Genomic DNA, 10,547 nt, shown 5'->3' on the forward strand with positions numbered 1-10,547 from the left:
CACATGTTGGATCAGTGGTGTCTGACATGCTCTCAGAAATCAGTATATTTTCCTTGACTTCGTATCTTCACAGATGGGTGAATGAAAACACTACATATGTCCCACAAAAACTTGTTAGCCACAAGGACGGAGTCAAATGCAGGCCTGATTAAATCTGCGGGGGTCTAGTCGGTCCTACTGACACAAACCAGCCTAATGTGACCAGATCCCAACAAAGTAAATGCGGGTCAGTGAGTGTTTTTGTTTGGGACATGTTACTGATGGTGAGAGGTGGTTTGAAATTTTCATACATTTAGACATCAAGCATGTGAAGGAACTGACATTAATGTTAGAGATATTTTTGGTCTTTGTAAACTTGTGGACTCCACTTTTCTGTTGCAATAAAAGGCTGACAGTTTAGCTTAGTTCAAGAAATCATCAAATCAAAGTCAAACGTCATAAACGTCATATTTTAAGTTATAAGCGGCATGGATGTGAGTCTTGAGTCACCCCTGTTTTCCTTATATTCGCTATTTCTTAATGACATGACTTTCAGACACTGTTGATCTGCTCATCTTTCTGACTCCTGTCATGTCTTCACTGCAAATTGCAAACCACACTGAGATGTACAAGCTAAAAAGCTGTTGGATGATGTCATTCATTTAACCCCCTCTGGTCCCGGCTGCATACTTCTCCTTCTCATCACTGTCATACATTCCTGCTGTGAGTGCCACAGGATAGGAGGCTATAAATAAGGGAACTTGTTTTTTTTTAATGGCAAATAATTTCAAACACTCGAGAGTACAAAGACATCACAAACTGACACATATTCTGTCTAGCTAAAGATAGAGGTTATTGAGGGAAAAAAATACTTAATCTGTAAAAACTTCACTTTTAGAATCAGAGAAAGATGAAAAAAAGAGAGAGGACTGGAGTATATATGGACTAATATATATCTATATACATATATAGAAAGAGATAGATATAGATAAAATCAGATAGTGGATTTTACAGTTTTTTCTGATTGCTTAAGCACATTTTTTGTAACTATTGGCTAATTTTGCAAAACTCTTCACACAAATAAGAAAACCTTGCAAAAGCAAACACAGCTAGATTAACTCTTCACACCTTCATAAAAATGGTGTTTCCGTATCAAACAGTACACACAAGCCATCATCTACTAAGCACACAATGCGCCAACTGCACACTGATGGTATGAATACAAAACACATCTGGCTTTTGCTTTCTCTGTGCACAAGGTAGGCTATGTCAGTTTGAGCTCATACTTCTGTCATAGATCCATAAGCATGGAGGGATCCAAACTTCAAGTACTGGTGTTTATTCAAACACATCAAAACAAACACAAGTGTTCATTTCCAAGTATAGGATTATTTGCAATCACCATAATGACTATATGGGTTACGTGGTCTGCAGTGAACATGCTTCCTCTGCCCCCTCCTCGTCTTCCTCTTGCTCCTCCTTGTCCTTGTCGTCCTCTTCATCCTACTTCTTCACCTCCACGTCCTCTTCCTCGGCCTCCTCTACTTCTCACTCTTTCTGCTCCCACCATTGTACTCCGCACACACAGCTTACCTGTATTATAGTGCTTAGGCTGATTGCAAAGTGAACGAATTATCTAAGAAAGTTTTCACATGTGAAAGTGTGCCAGACAGTTGGCAAATTAGTGTTAATGATAGCCATACATGTGTATACTTTTGCTAGGAGTGTGTTGGAAATTTGGAAATTGAGTGTTGTGCAGTGAATTGTGCCTACAGTCTTGCAAAGTGTGTGTTACAAAATTGCAAACTGAGTGCAAAGCAGTTTTTGTGCTTTTAGTTTTGCACACTCAGTGAGTGGTTTTGCTATAAGTCTGACTAGTTTTAGAAATTGTGCTACAGGATTCACAGTTAGTGTTTAGGCATTCGGTAAAAACTGTAAACTTGTGTGTGTTTCTATGTGTTTCAATTCTATTCTATTTCTTGGACCGCTTCCTCCTCAGCCTCCACTTCTTCAGCTCTGGAAACATCCGTCTCATTGTTCTCCTTTTTGTCTGATTTCTGCTTTTTGATGACCTGGAGAGACGATACACAATCCATGTTACTGTTCCTACACTTCTCAGCTACTACTCAGTTTCATACATGCTTTTATTTACTCTGATGTACCTTATAGTAGAAATGAAGGGCAATGTTCTCCAAAAGCAGAACCAGAGGCAGGAGAACATATCTCAGGATTGGAGTTCTTGAATCTGTGGAAAGAGATCAGTCATCATCACTTACCACAGAACAAACTGTCATATAATTTATTTTGTTTTAAAGACATTGAAACAAATCTTGTGAAAAATCTCCTCATAAATCATGTTAACATCAATAGATTATAAAACAATGGGCTCCCAGTGAATGAAAAAACCCTCTCCACGAGATGGAGGTGTGTCCTCAACACAATATTACCCAGTTATGGTTTAGGAGGCGTGGCTCGATCTGACAAATATGGTGACCACAATACAACATTGCAGACTGTACAACAGCCACTAATGAACTACCTACAGTTAGGTTTAGAAAGCTTTAGATTTGTGTTATTTTAAGTGTGTAGCCACACTTACATGATGTAAATGTGAGACTCAAAGTGATTTTGAAGGATTCAACAAAAGTATTTAGTGTGCTGTGAAGAAATTAACATTTTATAGCCACAATTTTCAGGCACTTAACAGGTGTGGGTTATTTCTTTGTTCAACTTTTTTCATAACATATGGCATCATTAAACTTGATTAAAACCACATACTTACAAAAAATGTTTAAATATTCCAAGTATTTTTTAAATCCTTTTTCTGTGTCATCGAAAACCTTCCAACATGATGCAGTCAAACTATCACTGCCATGATCAGTAGATGCTACTGACTGTGTGTAGATGGAAGAACCATTAGCAGATGCATAAAGACTGAGAAGACTGAACTAAAGTGTGCCATTTCTTTTGGCTAATAACAAGCATTAGCAAAACAAAGGCCAAAAAGAGAAACTGAAACCCTTAACATGGAAAACACACTAGGGCAAGATAAAGACCTGCTCTGTCCTATGGAAAAAGAAGACTACGACTTTATACAGTACAGACACACACGGGCAATCAGGGAAGCAGAGAACATTACGTAAACTGACCCATGACACTCACAGCAAACAGAAATATTGAGTTCTGGTGTTTGCTTAACTTACATATAACGGAGACATAAATCCACTCCGCCTCAGGAGAAGTGAATGTTCCTTCTGTCAGAGTTATCTCATACACACAGCTGTAGCGGCCCTCGTGTCCAAAGTCAGCTACAGGGAAACTAAAGGAGGCTGAGCTGTTGACAGATGTCTTATTGTGTTTCATGTTGGAGCCAGAGTAGATGAGATTGAAAACTCCTCCTGAATAGCGATCATTGTTTGAGCAGGTGAAGATGGAGCTGTAGCCCTTCATGATTTCTATAACCATAGCAAGTCTTCCATCTGGAGATGTCACAGAGATCCTGGGCTGCTGCAGCAACACTGAAAACAAAATAAACAACAAATAAAGAAGCTCTATTGAAAAAGAGGCACCACCTGGTGGCAGAAAAAACTCTGTCACTCTTTTAATGCGTGTGTCATGTGTGAATATGATCCAGATCTTTTTAACTGACTGAAAACATTTAATCCATCATTAAACAAACAAGACAGCTCAGGATTGTTGAGGTGCTAGAATCGTTTATCCCTCAAGAATAGGACAACATTTCTCTCCCAAAAGTCCAGCAATTCTTTGGTGCCCAGACAATTCAGATTAATTCAGTTTTTATAGATATTGAGAATTCAAAACACCTCAAGGCGCTTTATATTATACGATAAAGACTGTACAGCATTAAAGAGAAACTGCACCCTATGAATTAGCACTTGGCAACATTGGGAAAGAAAGGCTCCCTTTTAACAGGAAGAAACCTTTGGCCAAACCAAGGATTTAGATTTTAGATTTAACAGGGAGTCAATGAAGAAATGCCAACATGGGAGAAATATGCGTTCTCTTTCTCTCAGTCTCTCGCAGCTGTATTTTGGATTAACTGAAGGCTTTTCTGGGAGTTTTTAGGGCAGGATGAATATGAAAATCTTTATTCACATGGCATGTATTTTAATTTATTGATTGCAGTGAACACTGGCATGAAATTAAGTTGGGTTTCTGCAATCTTAGACATAATTGGGAAGTGACTATTAAGTGTTGTCGTTGATCGATGAACTGCTGAAATTAAGACTTCTTATCTTAATGGATGTTATATTTTCATGCTAATAACCTGTAGTGGGCGTAACAAGTAAACACAGTATTTTCCTGTCACTGTAATATAAGCAATAGTACATTTTATTACCAGTAACAGAGACGGTGACAGAGTCACTTGTGGAGATGCTGGAGTCGTGTGAATATTCACACTGGTATAATCCATCCTTGTCAAAATCTACTTTGAGGATCTTGAATGTAGCAGAGTTGGTGGTTGATGGTTTTTTCTGACTGAATGAGCCTGAAATCTGCTTCAGAGTAAATTCTCCTTGTAGAAGCTGCTGGCTTTGAGGTGATATTGAACAAGTGATGCTGACATCGCTTCTCCGCTCAACTTTACCAGCAGGAATCATGAAGATTCTGGGCTTTGGAAGGATCACTGAGGAAAACAGCAGTCATGGAGAGACGATTCAATTAAAAATGGCAAAAATTTACTTTATATATTAATAATTGTCATGGAAATTTCAAATAAACCCGCAAACATCTTGGTGAGCATGATTTCAAGTGAGCTTAATAACATATTGCAATATGAAGAGACTCTGGTCAAACACCTAAGCGGTCTCTGACAATGGCTGCCATCCTCACATCTTATATACCCACACTGACAAAGACTCTATGTAACTCTTACATGTTACACATGTGTGTTAGAGCATAAGGCCCATTTACGGTGCACATGCATACAACTGGTGAAAATGTGCTTCTACATTACTAAAGTGATATGGTTAAACTATGTGATCAATACAAAAAGAAAGAAATCTCCCACCACATAACAGTATTTAAATATTATTGATATTTAATGATAAATATTTAAAAAAATAATTTCTCACCTGAGCAGACAACACCAGCATCCTTTTGGTGTGTACAGTCATGTGTCCCAAATCCTCTGTGCTGACACTCAGTCAGAGATCTCTCACTTCCTGAACAGTCCACATCATCAAGCCAGATGGATCCACTTTCCTCACCAAAGCGGGCTGATACAGCAGCACTCTGTGCCGTTCCACAGCCGAGCTCTCTACAAACCACCTCAGCATCATTTATGTCCCAGTTATCATCACAGACTGTTCCCCAAGTGTTGTTGTAAAAGATTTCAACTCTTCCAGAGCACAAAGTGCTTCCAGATAATCTGACTGGCACACCTGGGCACAATGAGCATAATAAACAATAAGACAAAACATTTTGATGGACTGAATGTTATTCAGTGTGTAATTGGTTCATGAGTGCAATCATTTGCAAACTTTACATCACTGAGCTGCTCAATGATCATAAAAATCAAACAAAAGAACAGTCCTACAGTCCTATTTATATACTTTATGTTAAGTTCACATTTCAGTGTTATAGGACGCTTCAATCATATTAAATCGGTTTCTTTTGACAGTTCTCACTCATCACTTTATTTGTCAGGCTGTGAATAATTAATATTGAATGATAACAAACAAGTCAAGCTAATAATTTTTCATAAATGCTGGAGTCGTAAATAATATTAATGACATAATATTAAAGACAAAACCAAGAAGTAATGAAATAAATAGTAAAAAATTGTATTGACCTTTATTATTAATTTACCTTTGATTAGTAAAGTTTCTTACCTGAACAGACAACACCAGCATCCTTGCTGTGTGTACAGTCATGTTTCCCAAATCCTCTGTGCTGACACTCAGTGAGAGATCTCTCACTTCCTGAACAGGACACATCATCAAGCCAGATCGATCCTCTTCCTTCACCAAAGTGAGTGGACTTAGTGGCTTTCAGTGCTGTTCCACAGTTTAACTCTCTGCAGACCACCTCAGCATCATTTATGTCCCAGCCATCATCACAGACTGTTCCCCAAGTGTTTTTGTGAAAGATTTCAACTCTTCCAGAGCAACGAGTGGACCCAGTTAATCTGATGCGTGCACCTGAACTCAGAGTACATGCATTTAATATTTTAATTGAACATTATTGTGAGACTCATTTCTGTACATTAAATAAGTTTCATTCAGCTCACGTTCACTCAGACTCACAGTGCACAAATACATGGCAATAACTACACACAGACCCACATTTATGTCTTTTAATTACTGGCAGTTTAAAAAGATGATGGAAAACATATTTCTCTGTAGATTACAGCTACATTCATAGCAGAACATTTTCAGGGGTGTAATTTCCGGGAGGTTATGACCCCCCCCCCCCCCCTCCCCAATAAAATTATGAATTATCTCGCATAAATAGGCTGTTCATATTCTTTACTCATTTCAAGTATTAGTATTATTTGTATTAGTATTATTGAACATTTTATTACTGAAAAATGCAGGATGTGCAGGATGGTTACTTTATGAGATGATTTGCAGTGATCACCCTGAATTTTAGGACAAAATAGGCAGAGAAGCAAAACTACTGTGAGTTAATGATAAATCTGTTGATGATGAGAGATGTACCTGAACAGATGACACCAGCATCTTTATGGTGTGTGCAGCCATTTTTCTCAGACCCTCTGTGCTGACACTGGATTATAGACCTTTCACTTCCTGAACAGGCCACACCATCAAGCCAGATTGGTCCACTTCCTTCACCAAAATGAGCCTCTTTAGGAGGTGCTAGTGCTGTGCCACAGTCTAACTGTCTGCAGACCACCTCAGCATCATTCAAGTCCCAGCCGTCATCACAGACTGTTCCCCATCTTTTTTTATTGTAGATTTCAACTCTTCCAGAGCAACGACCTGACTGATGCCCAGATAATCTGATTCCTAAACACAAAACACAGAAAACATATATTTGATTATGATTGTAATGCGTTCTCCTATTTAATGAAGGAAATGGTTTCAAAATCTTCCGACAAGTGAGCCTTTATAACTGTTGCAAAAATCCAAAAGACAACAGGACTACACACACACACACACACACACACACACACACACACACACACACACACACACACACACACACACACACACACACACACACACACACACACAGGGGATGGGATGCAGGCTGGTACTGAAGAATGCAAAGGTTGGACTGCAAAATGTTCTTCTTACTTCACCATAATGTGTTCTAACCCTGTTTTTTTCTTCCATACAGGTCATTCAAACAAGGAACAGTCTGTGAAAAAAACAACATTTGGGGCTAGATTTGCTAACATCTGCAGTAGCCTTCATGCAAACTTCAATTAATGTCAATTAAAACGTCTCTGACACACAACTTACAACAAATTACACAGATCCTAATGCCAAATTACTGGATCACAGACAGCAGCAGCTATTTTAACATTTTTGGATGATTTTGTTTAGAAGTCTCAAACATGTAAATCTCATTCAAACAGATATATTTCTCTCTGGTTTAGAGCTGGGTTGGATTATTTTGAATTGAATACAGTGCGTGATTTAAAAAGAGTCTCACCTGAACAGATGACACCAGCATCCTCACCATGTCCACAGGAATGTGTCCCAAATCCTCTGTGCTGACACTCAGTTAGAGAACTTTCACTTCCTGAACAGGACACTTCATCAAGCCAGATTTGTCCTGTTCCTTCACCAAAGTGAGCTGACTGAGTGGCATTCAGTGCTGGTCCACAGCCTAAATGTCTGCAGACCACCTCAGCATCTTCTGTGCTCCATCCATGGTCACAGACTGTTCCCCATATTTTATTGTGATAGATTTCAACTCTTCCAGAGCACTGAGTAGACTGATGTCCAGCTAATCTGATTCCTTATCAGAAAACACAGAAAATATATATTTAGTTACAAATATAATGTTTTAATGATAGCAACATCTGTGTCAAATATATTTTTTAAATACAAGTCAGTAATTTGAAGTTAAACAAGCGGGTAAAAAAGATAATAACCAGACAATAGCCAGGAAGCAGATTGGTGGCATGCAGAGAAGCTAATCGAGGAGGAGATAAACAAACATGAAGACAAAACCTACTTCACACCAGAAGGAATAATGACAAAACAGAGATAAGATTAGGACAGAATGGACACAAAAGGGAACTAATATCATCTGAGGAACTAGAAATATGGATAACAAAATGGCAAAATCTAAAGGAGAAAACAAAAATAGCAATCCAAAAACACAACATGGAAGACAAGTTACACTTCAAGAACATATGAGCTCAAACAGACAATCAGACCGAGGGGAAAAAAAGGAAGTAAAACCTAAACGTAACCTTCAATGTAAAACAGGAAGTAAAAAAACATGATGCCTTTGTGTAGATATTTCACTCATTTGAAGCACAATCAAACACACAGTTGATGATGCAAAAAATAGCACAGCTTACATATTTCTCTGTATTACAGGTGCATGAATCAAAAAGAGTCTCACCTGAACAGATGACACCAGCATCCCGATGATGTCCACAGGAGTGTGTCCCAAATCCTCTGTGCTGACAATCAGCTAGAGAACTTTCACTTCCTGAACAGGACACTTCATTCAGCCAGATGTCTCCTGTTCCTTCACCAAAGTGAGCTGACTGAGTGGCTTTCAGTGCCGATCCACAGTCTAACTGCCTGCAGACCACCTCAGCATCATTTAGGTCCCAGCCATCATCACAGACTGTTCCCCATGTTTTTTGCTGGTAGATTTCAACTCGTCCAGAGCACTGAGTGGACCCAGAACCAGCTAATCTGATGGGCACACCTAAATGCAGAAAACACAAAGAATCTATATTTTAAACAGAGAATAAAGTATGTTTTGAATGTTTTCAGTTGTTGATTATGGTAACTATTTCAATATGTTCATGAAGTTTTGATGACATTAATTTTTTTCCCCACAGTTAAAGACACAAATGACAAAAGCCACATATAATCCCCACGGTGGTGTTTGGCCAAAGCCACCGACAGTTTTAAATTGATGAATAATGGACAGATTCCTGTTTGGATTACAGGTGCATTGATAGTAGAACATGTTATTACTCAGTACTGCACAGTTCATACGGTTACTGTATGAACTCAGGTCCTCTGCTTACCGTGAAGTTCAGGATAAAGCATAATGACAAAAAACACTTCTAGGTGGTAAAAATGATAAGACAGGAAGTTCATTTACTGGCATTTGACATTTTTTGGACAGTCCTAAATATATCTTACCTGAACAGATGACACCAGCGTCCTTTTGGTGTGTACAGTCATGAGTCCCAAATCCTCTGTGCTGACACTGAGTTAGAGAACTTTCACTTCCTGAACAGGTCACATCATCCAGCCAGATTTGTCCTGTTCCTTCACCAAAATGAGCTGATTGAGTGGCCTCCAATGCTGATCCACAGCCTAACTCTCTGCAGACCACCTCGGCATCATTTAGGTTCCAGCCATCATCACAGACTGTTCCCCATCTGTTGTTGTGATAGATTTCAACTCTTCCAGAGCAGCGAGTTGACTGAGGCCCAGTTAATCTGATTTCTAAACACAAAACAAATAACTAATTATAAATGAAAAGTTTTATTCTATTTAATAAAGGCAGCTATTTCAACATCTGTGGCAGATACATCCACCAATGTCCACTAATTTGAAGTTTAAAAAATGACAATAACTACACACAGTCCAGTGAGTATCTAAATGAAGAACATGAGAACACGTTACACTGGGAGAACATTGGAGCTCAGAGACAAAATCAAATCAAGGGGAAGACATATGAAGGTAAATATGTTTTAAAATTTGAGAGCCCGTAGAATCAAAAAGTGAGAATATGTAGAAAAACTTGTATTTTAAAATTTTGTAAATTGTAAAAAAAATTTATACACTAGTGTTTTCAATTCACACTTACAGAAAAATATTCACAAACCTGCAGAATGATATTTATATAAATATACTTTGAGCTGCAAACTTGTAATTCAAATTTTACTCATCCAGAGATCCATCTTCCACTTATCCAGGGCCAGGTCAGGGGGCAGCAGCCTAAGCAGAGAACATCAAGGCGTTCCCAGGCCAGTCAAGAGATATAATCTCTCCAGCATGTCGTGGGTTAGCCCCAGGATCTCCTCACCTAGTGGGACATGCCTGGAACCACTCACCCAGGAAGCATCCTTGTCAGATGCCCAAACCACCTCAACTGGCTCCTTTCGATGTGGAGGAGCAGTGGCTCTACTATGAGCCCCTCCAGGACGGCTTAACTTCTCACACTAAGAGAAAGGAGAGGCACTGTTCTTTTTCAAACATTTGTTTCAGTGTCTTACTATGGGGACGTGCAGACCCCTGTATTGACAGATAAGCTCATCTGAACGACTGACTGTCATCTTAGGACTCACACTTAAGACAGTGTGGAATAGAGATCGTGTAATGAAATCAGCCTGTTGCAAAGGTCAAAGGAGAAATCCAGCTTGGTGCTGCACA

At 38.9% G+C, this 10,547-nt stretch overlaps 2 protein-coding genes across 2 annotated transcripts; both read right to left on the reverse strand.

Annotated features, from left to right (window-relative positions):
* Window positions 1-1,946: 1,946 nt before the first annotated feature.
* On the reverse strand, window positions 1,947-4,601 carry LOC146648225 (uncharacterized). Its single transcript, XM_085388732.1, has 4 exons — window positions 4,340-4,601; window positions 3,183-3,497; window positions 2,142-2,224; window positions 1,947-2,051 (listed from the first exon to the last, which is right to left on the reverse strand). Exons 1-4 carry the CDS (start codon window positions 4,599-4,601, stop codon window positions 1,947-1,949), a joined length of 765 nt encoding a protein of 254 aa, XP_085244858.1.
* Window positions 4,602-4,948: 347 nt separating this feature from the next.
* Window positions 4,949-10,239, reverse strand: LOC146648226 (scavenger receptor cysteine-rich domain-containing protein DMBT1-like). The gene is made up of 9 exons (XM_085390059.1): window positions 10,229-10,239; window positions 10,060-10,112; window positions 9,309-9,617; window positions 8,548-8,862; window positions 7,624-7,932; window positions 6,663-6,971; window positions 5,835-6,143; window positions 5,076-5,384; window positions 4,949-4,956 (listed from the first exon to the last, which is right to left on the reverse strand). Exons 1-9 carry the CDS (start codon window positions 10,237-10,239, stop codon window positions 4,949-4,951), a joined length of 1,932 nt encoding a protein of 643 aa, XP_085246185.1.
* Window positions 10,240-10,547: the final 308 nt, after the last annotated feature.

This window comes from Rhamphochromis longiceps, linkage group LG18, assembly GCF_057381845.1.
Source record: "Rhamphochromis longiceps isolate RC_006_pf linkage group LG18, R_longiceps_female_GT1.1, whole genome shotgun sequence".
Lineage (NCBI taxonomy): Eukaryota > Metazoa > Chordata > Actinopteri > Cichliformes > Cichlidae > Rhamphochromis > Rhamphochromis longiceps.

Coding starts and splice junctions, on each gene's coding strand:
- LOC146648225 (XM_085388732.1), bottom strand. CDS start 4,601: ATGATTCCTGCTGGTAAAGTTGAGCGGAGAAGCGATGTCAGCATCACT. Junction 3,498..4,339: donor TGTCACCGTCTCTGTTACTG/GTAATAAAATGT, acceptor TTTTGTTTTCAG/TGTTGCTGCAGCAGCCCAGG. Junction 2,225..3,182: donor GATTTATGTCTCCGTTATAT/GTAAGTTAAGCA, acceptor CTCTTTCCACAG/ATTCAAGAACTCCAATCCTG.
- LOC146648226 (XM_085390059.1), bottom strand. Junction 9,618..10,059: donor GAAGATGGATCTCTGGATGA/GTAAAATTTGAA, acceptor TTTTGTGTTTAG/AAATCAGATTAACTGGGCCT. Junction 6,144..6,662: donor TGCTGGTGTCATCTGTTCAG/GTACATCTCTCA, acceptor CTCTGAGTTCAG/GTGCACGCATCAGATTAACT.